Genomic DNA, 16154 nt, shown 5'->3' with positions numbered 1-16154 from the left:
AGAGAGAGAGAGAGAGAGAGAGAGAGAGAGAGAGAGAGAGAGAGAGAGAAAGTTAAGTCCCGGCAGGAAGGAAAGGAGATTAAATTTGAGGCTAGCCTGAACTACACATAGCAAGTTCCAGGCTACCTGTAGTATATAACCATCACCATGTTCAATTTCAGAATACCGTCATCATGCCATTAAAAAACAACCTTGTAGCCTGGCGGTGGTGGCGCATGCCTTTAATCCCAGAACTCAGGAGACAGAAACAGGCAGATCTCTGTGAGTTCAAGGCCAGCCTGATCTACAGAGCTAGATCCAGGACAGTTAGGGCTCTTACACAGAGAAACCCTGTCTCAAAAAACCAAACCAAACCAAACCAAAAACCCAAAACACTCATACATACAAAATAAAATAAATATAAAACAAACAAACACCGCCCCCCCCCCAAGCCCAACCGGGCCTGTGGACTGTCGATATTTGCTTCCTTTAGGAAGGAGCACGAGTTCTTTGGTCCCGCACTTGAGTATTTAACTATTCCTCTCGGGCCTTTATGTGCAATTCTGCCCGAATTGTACCTGCTCTCGCATCTGGTCCCTGGAGAAGCTCGAGTACATAGACAGGGGCAGACCAAAGGAAGACTAGGACCCCATCTACTATGAGCCACGGGGAACCATCATCCACGCTGGCTTAGGGTTACTAACACTTATTCCTTGCTTAGATTCCGCCCAGGGAGAGAATTCTTGTGGCGGTGTCCCCCAGAAGACTTACGCCTCAGCCCGGTCGACCATGCTTCCAATGAGCGCCCGGAGCAGGGCGGAGAGTTTGGAACAGGTCTGCCTCATCCAGAGCCTGAGGTCCGTGACCACCTGTGAGGAGGAGACAGTCATGCTCAGGGAGTGGAGCCTGCTGCTTCCTTCCCGGGAGAACCGCTCCAAGAGCTTCCGGGGGTTCCCAGGGTTGAAAAGGTCACAGAAGAGGGCAAAGAGGGATGGTGACACCTGGTCATTGCGGCTTCGTCCCGTGTGTAGCTTTCCTGCAGCTTCACCAATGAGCTCCTAGGGGTGGAGAGGCATGAAGATAGGCTAGAACACTCTAATCCCAGCTCAGTGGGGACACTGAGTCTAGGTAGTGGTCCTTGCCAGCCTTATGGCTTTCCCTCCCTACACCAGGGACCCAGTCCTGCCCAGGTCTCTTGCCATTTCTACTCTGCCAGTGATGGTTAGTGCCCAGGGTAAGGTTGATAAAGAGAGACCGATTTGCAGGAAGAAGGGCGTTCCATACCTTCAAGCGCCGTTCATTGGCTGTGTGGATGTCTTCATCATTGGGGTGCAGTTTGAAGGTGCCCTGGGCCCACTCATCAGCTACCTGGAGCAGGCAGCAGCAACGCAGGGTGTCAGGTTGATAGGCATCAGGAGTCTCCCTGCCTTGGTCTTGGATCCACCATGTTTGCTAAATGTCCTTGTACGGAAGCTGAGCCATAGAATACTCCCCATCCCTGAGGGATGATCTCTGACCCAGTCCACCTTGGTCTTAAGCCACGAGGAGTCATTAAAAGACAGAGCTGGTAATTATAGCACACCTTTCCCGTCACCTACTTATTACAAGGTCAAACAATAAATCTGGGATACTACAGCTTGTACCCAGGGTGTAAGAACTGGAATATGGCTCAATGGTAAAATTGAACACTTGTCTAGAATCTCCCAGCGAGGGGCTGGGGGCGTGGCTCAGCACCAAAGCATTTACCCAGCATGCACCACAGGTCTGGGTTCCAACTCCAGCCTTAGAAGGAGGGAATAAAGGTGAATGCAGTGCTTAGGGACTTTGGGTAGGAGCCTGGGTTCCCAGGGGAATGGATGTAGGGTGGACCTCGTGTCACAGAGGCTACCTTGTCCAGGCCTTGCAGTATCTGCTGAGTCTCGGCTTTGGTGAGAAGCCCCGCCTTCTCCAGGCCCCTGCTGTAGGCCTTGCTCCCCTGCACATCCACGTTCCACAGATTCCGGTCGTAGGAGATAGATGAGTTGAACTGCTCCATGATGGGGTCGACAGCACCCACAAAACGGCCACCCCATAGCTTCCCACTCTGAACAAGAGGGCAGAAGAGAACACAGTCTCAAAAGGGACCCTTAGGAGAGATACTCAGAAAGGACTGTGGGGGGGGTGGCGGGGATATTAGACATTATTCTCACTGGACAGATGGGCAACTGAGATTCAGAAGGTCGGGAACTTGGTGAGTGTGCAAGGGATATATATGATAGACACAGAAGTCAGGGCTCTTTCTCACCACATGGCACGGACCAGGGAGATGGTGGCATTCCTTGGAGCACAACAGAATCTTTTTTCTTTAGCTGGCAGACAACATAGTATGTACTTATTCTATGGGGTCATGTATATTTATAAGTGCATATATATGTGTGTATATATATACATATATGTGTATATGTATATATTAATACTGGAGATTAAACCTAGGGACTCTGGCTTGGCAGACAAGCATTGTGTTTGAGTTATATATTAACAGTCCTCTTTTACTTTATTTTTTTATTTTTTGGATTTATTTACTTTATCTTATGAATTTTTTTTGCCTGATGTATGTCTGTGCACCATGTGCACACCTGGTACCCGCAGAGGCCAGGAGAGTGTGTTGGACCCCCTAGAACTGGAGTTATGGATGATTATGAACCATCATGTGGGTGCTGAGAACTGAGCCTTGGTCTTCTGCAAAATCAGTAAGTGCTCTTAACTGCTGAGCCATCTCCCCAGTCTCATATTTTTTTTTTTTTGAGATAGGGTCTCACTGTGTCTGGCTGGCTTGGAATTCTTAGAGATCTGCCTATCTCTGTCTCCTGAGTAGTGATTAAAAGGTGTGAGCCACCATGTATGATCCTCTTTTAATTTTGAAAGAGTTTCCTTTTTTTTTTTTTTTTTTTTTTTTGGTTTTTTGAGACAGGGTTTCTCTGTGGTTTTGGAGCCTGTCCGTCCTGGAACTAGCTCTTGTAGACCAGGCTGGTCTCGAACTCACAGAGATCCGACTGCCTCTGCCTCCCGAGTGCTGGGATTAAAGGCGTGCGCCACCACCTCCCGGCTTGAAAGAGTTTCCTAAGTTGCCTAAACTGGTACTGAGCTCACTCTGTGGCCTAGGCAGATCCTCCTGCCTCAGCCTTCCAAGCAACTAAGATTAATGGCCTGTACCCCAGACCTTACAAATACAATGCTTTGTAGTTCTTAAAAGACATTAGCCCCCAACCCCAGGCACCAAAGGGCAGAAGGGTGGGTCAGAGAGGCACCTCTCTGAAAGAGAAGGGCACAGGCCAGGGTGGGAGGATGGGACACCGAGCATGCAGGACTCGGAGGAGAGTGTGGTAAGGACAAAGTTAAGAGATATGGCATGTCCATCGTTGGCAACCTTTCTCTCTGTGTGTGGGTGTCTACAAGAGCCACTGGGAGCCCGGCGATGGTGGCGCATGCCTTTAATCCCAGCACTCGGGAGGCAGAGGCAAGTGGATCTCTGTGTGTTCGATGACAGCCTGGTCTACAAGAGCTAGTTCCAGGACAGGAACCAAAAAGCTACAGAGAAACCCTGTCTCAAAAAAAATCAAAAAAAAAAAAAAGAAGAAAAAAAGAGCTACTGGGGACATATCACTTCTGCCCCAGAACTCTGAACTGACTTTGGACCTATCATATAACTCCTTGGAACCTCAGTTTTGCCTCTTTGCAAAGCAGGAAATATACCCACGTGATAGGCTTGTTATAAGCCAGTGGTTCTCAACCTTCCTCATGCTGCGACCCTTTAATGCAGCTCCTCAGGTTGTGGTGACCTCCACCATACAAGTATCTCATTGCTACATCATAACTAATTTTGCCACTGTTATGAATTGGAATGTAAATATCTGTGTTTTCTGATGTGAAAGAGTAGCTCAACCCCCCAATGGGGTCGAGATCCACAGTTATAAGCATTCAATCTGATATCATTTGCAAAGTGCATGCATAGTGAAGGGAGGCTGGGGGTGCTCACAGACAGGGTGTGCTCTCTCTATTCTCTCTCTCTCTCTCTCTCTCTCTCTCTCTTTCTCTCTCTCTTGTATGTACATGTTCACGTGTGTACGCAAATGCCAGAGGTCAGTGTTGAGTGTCTTCCTCAATTGCTCTCTACCTTTTTATTTATTACTGTTTATTACTTTTGAGACAGGGCCACACTATCTAGCCCTGGCTAGCTTGGAACTCACTATATCAATCAAGCTGGCCTGGAGTTTAGATTGCCAGTCCCTGCCTCCCACGTGTTGGAATTAAAGTGTCCCGTCACATTTTTTAGAGGATCCCTCACTGACCCTGACCCTTATCCATTAAGCTGGCCTGGCTGGTCAACAGTTTCACCTTCTTCAGCACTGGGATCCAAACTCAGGTCCTTTAGCTTGCACAAGCATTTCGCCAGGCGAGCCACCTCCCGATCCCTGGGGCTTGCTCTACCATCTGTGCTTCTGGGACTGGTGCTGTGGGTGCCATGGGAACATCCACTGTGCTCTGGCTCCAGACTTGGAGCTGACCTCCTCAGTACCCAACAGTCTTACTGTCAAAGGGCTATGACTCATAGAGGCAGCCTCCACCGTCACCCCAGGCTTTGAGAGGTTCTGCACCTGACCCTTAGCCACCTCAACAAAAGCCAGATCTCCTTCGAAGTGCTGCGCGTGGGCCCTTGGGTCTTGGGGGTCAGGACTAGCCGATCAGAATAGGGAGCAAGTCAGGAGTCTGTTGGGGAAGGCCCAGGAGGATCCTGCGGCTGTCTTCCTTTCCAGATTTCTGGCTTCTGCTTCTGGTTTGTTGGTAATAACAACCCCTTAACAAGCAGGACAGCAGCCAGAACAATTAGTACCAACCCACAGAATGGCTTAAGGCAAGCTGAGGTCATCTGCAGTCCAGTCCACTTTGTTTGGGGAGCAAACAGCTCCAATCCCACCAGCAGGCTTCCAGGCACACACTCCCTTTGTCCCCCTCCGATATTTGGTATTGAACCTGAGGCCTTGTGTGTGAAACACAGGTGTTATATCACTGAGTCATATGCAGCCCCTTTCTGGAGGACTCTAAGCAGGTAGTTTACCACTGAGTTAATAACCCCGGCCATGTTCTTGGCATGTGGAGATAGGGCCGTGCCATGTAGTTCAGGCTGACCTAGAACTCATTACAGTGCAGTTGGAGAGGGCGCTGCTCCAGGCTAGGAGTCTGGGACAAGGTGAAAGCGGCTCAGAGTTGGGCCGAGTAGAATGAGCAAAATTCAATTCAAGTGCACAAGAGAAGTATCGGAGTGGCTACTGCTTGCTGGGCGTAGTAGTGCTCACCTATAACCCCAGCGTTAGGGAGGTGGAGGCAGGAGGATTAATAGCTTTTTGCTTTGTTTTGTTTTGAGACAGGGTTTCTCTGTGTCCTGGCTGTCCTGGAACTCACAGGTAGACCAGGTTGGCCTCGAACTCAGAGATCTACCCGCCTCTGCCTCCTGAGAGCTGGGTTTAAAGGTGTGCGCTGCGACACCGGGCATTGCAATTCCATCCTTTTATGAAGTGGACACAATTACCCCTACTTCACAAAGGAACTAACAGGTCAAGGCTGTCCCTGGTGTACAAATCACATCTGTTTGGCTCCAAAGTCCAGTCCTTGTTCCTGACCCTCCACAGGACCCAGCAGCTAAGTAAATCAGGCCATCTTAACGTGTTCAGATGAGCGGAGAGGAAGGAAGTGACTCGCCAGCTACTAAGGATCAGAAGGGACTGGGCATGCTGGCATCTGTTTCCCTACAGCCCCCTTTCCCCTGTGACATCAGAGTGATGACTCCATGATCCATCCCTTACAGGCCGAGCCCAACAGCTCTCATTAGTCCATTGACTAGATAAACCAACCAAGTCCGTGGAAGGGACCTATGTCTTGCACACTTGTCATTAAATTGGAAGAGAAGGCCGGGTGGTGGTGGCGCACGCCTTTAATCCCAGCACTCGGGAGGCAGAGGCAGGAGGATCTCTGGGAGTTCGAGACCAGCCTGGTCTACAAGAGCTAGTTCCAGGACAGGCTCCAAAACCACAGAGAAACCCTGTCTCGAAAAAACAAAAATAAAAAACAATAAATAAATAAATAAATTGGAAGAGAAACCAGGAATACTGGCCCAAAGCAGAGGACAGGGACCCTGGGGGGGGGGGGTCACTGGAGCCACAGAGAGAGGTCCCTACCTTCTGGCACTTTCCATATGACAGAGCCCAAGTACAATTTAGGGACTCAACTTTTCCTATACATGAGGACAAGCGCAAGGCACGAGGGGTACCCTACCAGGTGGGGACTGACAGGAGGAGGTGGGGGTGAAAGGCGGGTGTTGAGAAAGGTGAGGGAGCTCATTGGGTAAAGGCCCTCGCTGCCAAGCCTGCAGGAAAGAGAATCTCCTCCCACAAGTTCTTCCCTGATCTCCACAAGTGTGCCATGCCCACACATGCACGTACTCATAAACAGATAAACAAACAAGAAAATCCTCAAAGAAAAAAGTAAACGGAAAGTTTTGATGTGGTCGCTGGCTCACACCTGGAATCTGAACGTTCCGTGGGTGGAGGCAGGAGAATTGCCAGAAATCTGAGGCCAAGCTGGGCAGACAGTGAGTTCCAGGCTAGCCTGGGCTAAAGTGAGCTGAGAAGGAGAAACAGGGGCAGGAATGATGGATCCGCCATTAAGAGCACTGGCTTCTCTTCCGGAGACGCCAGATTTGATTCTCGGCACCGATATGCTGGCTCACAGCAATTTGTCCTGTTCCTGTAGTCTCACACCCTCTTCTGACCTCCACAGGCAGTAGTCACCCACGTGGTACACAAACATACATGCAGGCAAAACATCCATACACACAAAAATTCTAAACTATTTTTTTAAGGGAAAACAGTGCCGGCCGTGATAATGCATGCTTTTAATCCCAGCACTCGAGCAGAGGCAGGTAGATCAGTTTGAGGCCAGCTTGATCTACAGAGCGAGTCCCAGGACAGCCAGGGCATTACAGGAAAACCCTGCCTCAAAATACAATTTTTTTTTTAAAAGGGGGGCTGGGGGAGAAACAGCCACACGTGGTGGCCAACTCGCAGTCATTAGTGAGGTCACCTCCTGAGCCACTTGGCGGCGCTCGATGGGCAGAAGACGATGGGGACATCCCTGAGTGAGCCTACATTAAACTGGGCTTTGGAAGTGTGGTCGGGAATTTCTGTATCACTGCAGGTCTGCCTCGAGGGAGGTGGCCCCATGCACGGGTCAACCCAAGTGGCTCCTCCCCGCTCGTTTGCAAGGTCCCCGAAGTCCTACACACCTCCGATGCCATGTTGGGCGGTTCCTCCTTCTCCTGGAGCTTCGGTCCTAACGATCTGGAAAACAAGATCAAACTGACCACCTCGACTCTGGAGGTCTGCGGGGGTAGGGACAGCTCAGAGTTGGGGACACACGCTCGGCTTGCGGGACGTGGGCAGCACTCAGCAAGCGCGCCACAGTCCTCGGCGTTCCCTCGTGTTTGTCCCTCTGTCCCACGCTCCCAGGACCTGGTCGAACAGACTCTCAGTGGACAGGTGCCTTCTGATCTCTTCTGGCCTCTCCTGGCCCGGATGGCGGCTGCTGCCCCTCTGCCTTGTCTCCGCCTCCTGGCAGCGTAGAGCCAATTGGGAGAGGTGGGTGTGCCACCTATGGGCGGGACCGCCTCTGGCTGAGCTACTAGCCAGAGGAAGTCTGCGATTTCCGACCAGTTAGTTAGCTGTTGGCTGTTTGGAAGTCCAGACAGGTGAGATCCACGCTAGGAGGGAAGAAAGGTGAGAGGAATGTCATCCCAGCAGCACCCAGGAGTCCGAGGCAGGAAGACGGCTGGAAGTTGCAACCTGGGTTGCAAATGAACCTGTTTTAAAAACAAACAAAAAGCCGCCGACACAGCACTTGGGAGGCTGAGACTGGAGGGTCTTTCTCATTTCAAGGCCAGTTTGGTCTACGAGTTCCAGGCCAATCAGGACTATACATTGAGACCCTGTCTCAAAGCAGAGGGCTTGGGGAAGAGCACGTACTAAATCAGGCGCGGCTTTGTATTGTGGTTGTGGTGGTGCAGGCCTGTAATCTCAGCATTGGGAAAAATCTAGGCAGGAGGATCAGAAGTTTGAGGTCTTCCTGAGCTGAGCTGCGTAAGCCAGCTCAAGGGCAGCCTGGGTTACACCAGAGCAATTTAAAAACAAACAAACAAACAAAAAGATCGGTAGTCAGAGTGTGGGAAGATAAAGGATAAATAAAGATAAAGATAAAGTGTGCTAGCTAATACCAGTGATCTTGGCACTTGGGAAACTGAGGCAGGAATATCAAGAGTCTGATATTCCTAGACCCTTGTAGTATTCGATGTTCCTAATACTGTGACCCTTTAATACAGTTCCCATTGTTGTGGTGATCCAACCCTCCTCCCTACCATCACCATAAAATTATTTTCATTGCTACTTCATAACTGCATTTTTGCTACATTTTACATAATGTAAATATCTGTGTTTTCCAACGGTCTCGGACAACCCCTGTGAAAGAGTTGTTCAACCCCCAAAGGGGTCAAGACCTCCAGGTCGAGAACCGCTGGCCTAGGGAGATGGCTCAGCAGGTAAACGAGCCAGCCACGAGAGGCTGGGAACCTGAGTTCGATCCTGGGAGGCCCGTCTGTAATCTCAGCACTTCAGCTCAAGACAGAAGACTGGAGAATCGTCTGGGAGCTTGGGGGCCAGAGGATCTGGAGTACTCGGAGCATTGGTAAATCCAAGAGAAGCCCTGCCTGGATAAGGAGGAAAGGCAAGAACCGACCTCAGAGGGTGGCCCCCCAGTATCCACACATGCTCTGTGGCACATGGTATGCACACTTCCCCACCTCTCACACCCAAAATAAATCAACAGTTAAAGAAAAGACGGATCTAGCCATACGTGTCATTGGATATAAGGTGCTTAGAGTCGTCAAGGTCTGAGTTTGAGCCCAGGGACCTACATGGTGGAAGAAGAGAATGACACCACCAAATTGCCCTCTAACGTCTGTGTGTGTGCGTGTACACACATGCGTGCACGCGTACACACACGCACACACACCACACCCCAAACAAACAAATAAATAAAGTTAAAAAATAAAAGCACTAAAAAAAAAAAAAAGTTGGGGATGTAGCCCAGTTGGTAGTCTTTAGAGAGTCCAGAAAGGGGATCCTAAAAGTGATTATTTCATGCATTTGAGAGTTAACACTCAGCCCATCCCAGAGTCTATCAAGTCCATCCTAGAAGCAGGAAGTGTAGGCTTCCATGAAGTCAGTTTGGGACCATGGCTGGCAGAAGACTGGGCCGCGGCCACTGTGTAGACCAGCTATGAACATCTCCCTGTCGTGGAAGTTGTTTTTGTCTGAATGTGTGTATGCACAGTACATAGTATTAATGGAAATCAGAAGAGGGTGTCGGCACCCCTGGAGCTGGAGGTGCAGATGGTTTTGAGCCACCAAGTGGGTGCTGGAAGCTGAAACTGGGTCCTCTTGACCATTGAGCCATCTCTCCAGCCCCTTGTGGTCTGTGGACGTTTTTTGAACGCCAGCAGATCAGATACGTTAGAGCTAGCCAAGACAGTACTGGGCGCATTGGAGACCACTCCTCGTAATTGCTAAGGTGTCTGCATCACACAGTGCAGTTGAAATGGTAAGAATTTAATCAAATGTTTGTGCCTCGTGAAGTGACAAGTTTTCAAATTCCTTGCCAACAGGCCTAGATGACTGTAAATATGTAAAAGCTCACGCATGTCTCAGGAGGAGAGCCCTTGCCTACAGTCTATGAAGTGAGGAGCTGGGGGCAAGGCTTGACAGTGAACACTTGCCTAGAGTCACCCGGTCACCCTAGAAAACCTTAAGCTCTGGCTCTTTCCCAAATGACAGACAAAGTTCAAGACACTGTAGGAGGAGGCTGGGGACACAGCTCAGTTGGTAGAGTGCTCACTTAGCACACAGAGAGCTCTGTTTGATCCCCAGTACTGCCTAAAGCTACCACAGTGGCTCATGCCTGGAATTCCAGTTCTCAGGAGGCAGAGGCAGGGTCAGGAGTTCCAGGTCACCCTCAGCTACACAGTGAATTCAAGATGAGACTAAGCTACGTGGTCCGCCTCAAATAAACAAAACAAGTGAAAAACATTTAAGGGAGCTAATTGAGGCGTTAGCTCTAAGTGTAGAGAATAAACAAAATAACAATAATTGTATTTCCTTTGTTTACTTCGTTGAGTATTTTGAGGCAGGATCTCTCTACGTCGCTAGACTTAAGTTCACTGGGTAGCCCAGGCTGGTCAGAAATTTGACATTCTTCTACTTCAGCCTTCCAAGGGCTGGAATGACATGTGTGTGCCAGCGCTCCTGGCAATAGCTTGAATTCTAACAGCATCGTAGGCACCATGTTAAATATTTCATATGGATAACCTGACAAGCTTGACAGCATTATGTCCTCACAAGCACTCCTAGAAGGCAACCCCAGTAGCCCCATGGTTCTCCAGGTGAGGGAAGGACAGGTGGGGGGAGAATGAGTGATTTGCCTAAAGACACCAAAGACAGGAAGTTGCAGAGCCAGGAACTAAATCTAGCATCTCAGGATAAACGACATCTGCCTGGGAAGCTCTCCAAGAGCTGGCCAGTCGGAGGCTAATTAATTACCCGAGGGATCACATTAATGATCAACTGGCTAACAGGATTGCTACTGAACGTCACATGACAGTCACCTGCCTCTCCAGTCCAGGGAATGAAAACAGACATTCGGCAGGGAAAGCCTGCAGAGGTATGGCTCAGCAAGAGAGGGTGCTCACCAAGCACTCCCAGCACCGCAGAGAGGAGGGATGGGGGAGGTCTGAGAGACCGCTCAGCGGGGAAAGACGCTGCTGCCAAGCTTCATGACTGAGGTTTGTCTCCAGAATCCACAGGGTGGAAGGCGAGAAATGACTCATGAAAGTTGTCCTCTGACCTCCACATGAACGCTATGGATGTGCATACACACACACACACACACACACACAAATATATAACAACAGTGATGCTCACCTCAGCACTACATTCTTTAAAATTAGAATTCTACAGAGAAGATGAAGTGGCCCCTGCACAGGGATGACACTCGTGTGAAGTCTTCCGTATTTTAGATGCACTAGAAGAGCTGTTTACTTCCCATCTGCCATGAGGTGAGCTTGCTTTGTTCCACCAACTGCTGTTGGCCACACGTTAGCCTCCCCTAGACCCACAGCAATGGAGTCAGCTTAACTGGGACGTAAACCTCTGAAAACCATGAGCCAAAATAAACTTTCCTCCCCTAAACAACAACAACAAACAGGCAAAACGGCTCATCCAGGGAGGCTACCCATTCCCACTACTTGAGTTCCATTCCTCGGGCCCACATGTGAAGCACCTGGGGACAAAATCACTAGAAGGAAGGGCTGGAGAGATGGCTCAGAGGTTAAGAGCATTGTCTGCTCTTCCAAAGGTTCTGAGTTCAATTCCCAGCAACCACATGGTGGCTTACAACCATCTGTAATGAGGTCTGGTGCCCTCTTCCGGCCTGCAGGCACACACACAGACAGACTATTGTATACATAATAAATAAATATTTTAAAAAAATCACTAGAAGGAAGACATGCCTGTTTGACCACAGTCTGTTAGAACCTGGAGATCATGGAGAAGTTGTTTTAATTTGTGATGCTCTTTATTGTTACTATAAAAATCTCATCTAAGCCTGGCGATGGTGGAGCTAGCTCTTGTAGACCAGGCTGGCCTCGAACTCAGAGATCTGCCTGCCTCTGCCTCCCAAGTGCTGGGATTAAAGGCGTGTGCCTCCACCACCCAGCCAGTTCTCTCTTCTTGATATCAAAATATTTGCTCAAGGCTGCATTCTCTGTGAGAAATTGTATTCTGCTTTTCAACTGCATCTGTTTGTGAGGTCAAGCTCTGGCCACTTTGGGTGAGGCACAGGGACCCTCTGGGTTAGGAATAAACACCCAGTGCCCTCTGGGTGCCCTTGCTCTGGGTGCACTTGCCTGATCGATTTGGCACCACAGAATTCCCTTCTGCCGGGAACCCTTTTGTGTTCCAAAGCATTTTGGATTGTGTGGTTGTTTTCTTGATATCACAAACCCATACATCACAATGTACCTACCCTACCAAGGTCAAAGAGAATAATTACCAGTTAGTTCAGGGGCTGGGGATGTAGATCATTGGTAGAATACTGGTCTCACAAACACAAAGCCCTGTGTTCCATTCCCAGCACCTAACACGCCAGGTGTGGTGGTACTTGCCTGTAGCCCCAGTACTTTGGAGGTAGAGATAGGAGGAAGGAGAGTTCAAGGTCATCCTTGGTTAGCCAGTTTGAGACCAGCCTGGACTACTTAAGACCTCTTCTCAAATCAAGCAAACAAACCAAACTCAAACAAAAGCCCATTACTTCGGGACAATCACTGATGCGTCAATGAGGTTGATACAGGTACCTAGCAGGTACCTAGATGGATACCATTTCAGTATGGATGCAAACCAATTCTCCTACTTGAATTCATCTCTGAGCCATTTTTATGGTGTGACTCTCAGAGGCACTTAGCCTGTGTTTCTGAAGCCTCGGTTTTTATTATTCCTTCTTCCACTCACCTTAAAACACTTCTGGCTTGGGGACGCCTCTCTGCCTTGTTAGTTAACCCCTCCTCTATACTACAGAGTCAAACACAGCGTGTCATAGTTATTTACATCCAGAACTGGTCCTCCAACTAGGCTGTCAGCTGGCTTGGACAGGGAGTGTGTATTACTCAGACCTGAATCACCAGCACCCAGCGGGCAATCGCTGTAAGATTGTTGAGTGGATAACACAATGAACATCACAATGAACACAATAATAACCCAATGGACATCACTGTGGGGCTTGCTCTGTTCAAGACAGGTACAGGGCACTCATCAGCTGGACCTGGGATGACGTTTTTGTTTACTTGATTTTTCATTTTGTCTTTAAATTTTTACGATTTTAAAACAGGGTTTCACTCCAAGTCCCTATGTAGCTGAAGATGACCTTAAACTATTTTCTTGCCTCCAGCTCTGAAGTGGGGGAATTGCAGGCATGTGTCACCATACCAGACTCCCCCCACTTTTAATCAGTTCCTCAGATACAATCACCTGTAAACCACGTTAACATGGTTGGGCAGTGGTGGTACACAGCTTTAATCTCAACACTGGGAGGCAGAGGCAGGTGGATTTCTGTGTTTGAGGCCAGCCTGGTTTACATGAAATTTCAAGCTACTCAAGGCTACACAGTGGGAACCTGTCTTCCTTGGAAAAATTTTAACAGGTTTTTGATACATGATTCCATTATTCACTCATTTAAACCATGCAGTTCAATACTCAATATTATTCATCTGTTTTGAGGCAGTGTCTTCCTGTAATCTTGGTTGTCCTGGAGTTCACTATCTAAACCAGGCTGGCCTCAAACTCACAAGAAATTCTCCTGCTTCTGCCTCCCAATTTATTCAATATTTTAAAAAGTTTATTTTCATGTGTGTGTGTGTGTGTGTGTGTGTGTGTGTGTGTGTGTGTGCGTGTGTGAGTGTGTACAAGCATGTAAGTGCAGGTGCCCCAAGAGGTCAGAAGAGGGCATTGGATTCCCTGAGCCTGAGCACAGGGCCTTTATGTGTATTGGTGATAACTTGGATCCCCTGCAGAGTAGGACTCACCCACTCTTCATGGCTGAGCTCCAATAGTCAATGTTTTCAATATTCCTGTAATTATGCCATCATCCTCATATAGTTTCTCTTGTTTAAGAGAAAGGATCTTCCTACATATCCCTAGTTGACCCAGAATGCACCTTGTAGCCCAGACTGCCTTCAAATTCAAGGCATTCCATCTACCCCAGCCTCCCAAGTACCCAGATAACAGATGTTTACCACCCTAGATTTCCTACAATAGATTTAAAACGTTTTTGTGCCCTCTAAAAGGAATTAAGTATCTTTTAAGTCGCTCCCTATTCCTGTCCAGCTTCTCTTTTTAGCCTTAACCAACCACTAATCTACTATCTCTATATATTTGCTTTTACTTTTGTTTTGTGGTGTGTGTGTTAGAGACAAGGTTTCTCTGTGTAGTGCGTGTTGTTGTGGAACTTGCTCTGTAGACCAGGCTGGCCTCAAATTCACAGAGATCTGCCTGCCTGTGCCTTTTGAGTGCTGGGATTAAAGGCATGCACCACCACCTGGCAAGATTTGCTTATTAGACTCTTTTTCTTTTCTTTTTGAAACAAGGTCTCCTGTATCCTAGTCTGCCCTTGAACTCACTGTATAGAGGATGATCTTGAATCTTGAATCCTTCTGCCTCTAACTTCCAAATGCTGGAATTATAGCAGATATGGGCCAGCAGGTCCATCCCTTTTCCTTTTTAAAGGTTGATTTTATGTATATGTGTGAGTGCCTGCGTGTATGTATATACCTAACATGAATGCCTGGTGAGAGGCTATCAGAGGATCCTGGATCCTTTGGAATCAAATTTATAGGTTGTTGTGAGCCACTATGTTGTCCTGATCCTCTGCTAGAATTGGAAGTACTCTTAACTGCTATGCCATCTCTCCAATTCCCTCCCTCCCTCCTTTCCTCCCTCCCTCCCACTTTCTGTGTGGCCCTGGTTGTCTCTTATTCAGAGATGTGCCTGCCTCTACCTCCCCTTCCTGGAATTAAAGGCGTGTGCCACCATTCCTGGCTTTTTTTTTTAATTTCATTCATTCATTCGTTTAACACAGGGTCACAGGGTCTCCAATAGCCCAGGATGGCTTGAAACTCATTATGCAGCTGGCCAGGAACTCGTGGCAATCCCCCTGCCTCAACCTCTCTAGGGTTGGAATAACAGGTAGGAGCGAACATGACCGGCTTGGGGGCTTTTAACGCATCCAAGGCCGGAATCTTATCTTATTTAAACTCTAACAAAACCTAGACCACGAAGATGTTTAAATTCTGTCTCCAAACACTCGACAGGCAGAAAGTCGAAACGCTACGACACCTAGGACCAAGGAGGAGCCCCGCCCACCCTGCAGCGGTCCGGGCGTGCAGCAGGCCGTCCCACAGTGCCTTGCGGCACGCACAGCGGCGGAGCGCCTTGCGGCGGTGGCGCTACGTGAGGCTCGTCCTTTCCAGCGGCTGCACGACGAAGCAAAGGCGACATGGAAGTGTAAGCGGCTCGTCCAAGGGAAACCCGACTCATCTGGGGACCATGAGGCGGCTGGCAGCCCGACCTCCGGACCGCGAGCTGGACGGGTGGGCGGAGTGGACGGGCCGGAAGTACCTGATCCCGGGGCGGCAAGGAAGGGATCCTGCTGGCCTGGCAACCGGCTCCCCTCCCACATTCGTTAGGGGAGGGGATGTGGGAGGAATAGATATTTTCTTTCTTTCTTTTCTTTTTTTCTTCTTTCCTTTCTCCCTCCCTCCCTCCCTTCCTCCTTTCCTCCCTCCCTCCTTCCTTCTTTACTATTATTTTTTTTTCCTGGTTCTGGGCTTGAAACTCAAGACCTTACCAGTACTCCGCAAGTAGTCTGCCCCCCCGAAGTACCTCGCAGTTACAATTACCATTTTGGGATGCGGGCTTTGCATATGGTAGGGAAACACTCTACTGCTGATCCATATCCCCCAGCCACCATCATCATCGTTTTGTAATGCTGGAGATGATACCCAGGAGTTCGCACGTGCTAGGCAAAGGCTTTGCCACCGAGCTGCAGCCCCAGCCATTCTCTCCGTCGTTATTTTGTGATACTGATAACCAGGGCTGTGAACATACCACGTGTACTAGTTTCCTTTCTGTTGTGTGACAAACACCATGAGCAAAAGCAATTTAGGGGTAGAAGGGTTTATTGCAATTTTTTTTTATTTGATAAAAGGTTTCTCTGTGTATCTCTGACTGTCCTAGAACTCACCCTGTAGACCAGGCTGGCCTTGAACTCACAGAGATCCGCCTGCATCTGGCTCCTCGACTCCTGGGATTAAAGGTGTGTGCCACCACGTGGCGGGGTTTCTTACATCTTACACTTCAGGACACAATTTATCATTGAGGGAAGTCAGGGCAGGAACTCAAGGCAGGAACCTGAAGCAGAAAGCATTCAAGAACTCTGCTATCTGGTATACTCTCTGGCTTTTCCTAACTTCTTTGTTTTTTTTTTGT

The 16154-nt window shown here is 48.8% G+C and overlaps 2 protein-coding genes and 1 non-coding gene across 4 annotated transcripts in view; 2 read left to right on the top strand and 1 right to left on the bottom strand.

Moving 5' to 3' along the window:
- The window catches only part of Asl (argininosuccinate lyase), a 14757-nt gene extending 7170 nt beyond the window's left edge, over positions 1-7587 (bottom strand). The window contains exons 1-6 of the mRNA XM_005344555.1: positions 7524-7587; positions 7298-7352; positions 1868-2062; positions 1264-1347; positions 981-1037; positions 751-848 (exon numbers count right to left, since the gene is read on the bottom strand). Coding sequence (XP_005344612.1) covers positions 751-848; positions 981-1037; positions 1264-1347; positions 1868-2062; positions 7298-7309 — 446 coding nt within the window. The 5' untranslated portion in view covers positions 7310-7352; positions 7524-7587. The remainder of the gene's footprint in view (positions 1-750; positions 849-980; positions 1038-1263; positions 1348-1867; positions 2063-7297; positions 7353-7523) is intronic.
- Positions 7588-11031: 3444 nt separating this feature from the next.
- On the top strand, positions 11032-11133 carry LOC113458250. The gene has a single exon (XR_003378654.1). It is a non-coding gene; the product is annotated as a U6 spliceosomal RNA (small nuclear RNA).
- Positions 11134-15085: 3952 nt separating this feature from the next.
- Positions 15086-16154, top strand: part of Crcp (CGRP receptor component) — a 34560-nt gene continuing 33491 nt past the window's right edge. Inside the window, exon 1 of one of the 2 annotated variants that reach the window (XM_005344553.3) lies at positions 15086-15170. In XM_005344553.3, the coding sequence (XP_005344610.1) occupies positions 15163-15170 (8 nt within the window). In that variant the 5' untranslated portion in view covers positions 15086-15162. The other variant, XM_013350389.2, reaches the window with a different exon arrangement.

The sequence above is a fragment of the Microtus ochrogaster genome, chromosome 2 (assembly GCF_000317375.1).
Source record: "Microtus ochrogaster isolate Prairie Vole_2 chromosome 2, MicOch1.0, whole genome shotgun sequence".
Classification (NCBI taxonomy): Eukaryota; Metazoa; Chordata; class Mammalia; order Rodentia; family Cricetidae; genus Microtus; species Microtus ochrogaster.
The sequence above is the reverse complement of the archived record's forward strand: the minus strand, read 5'-3'. Positions and strand labels throughout refer to the sequence as shown.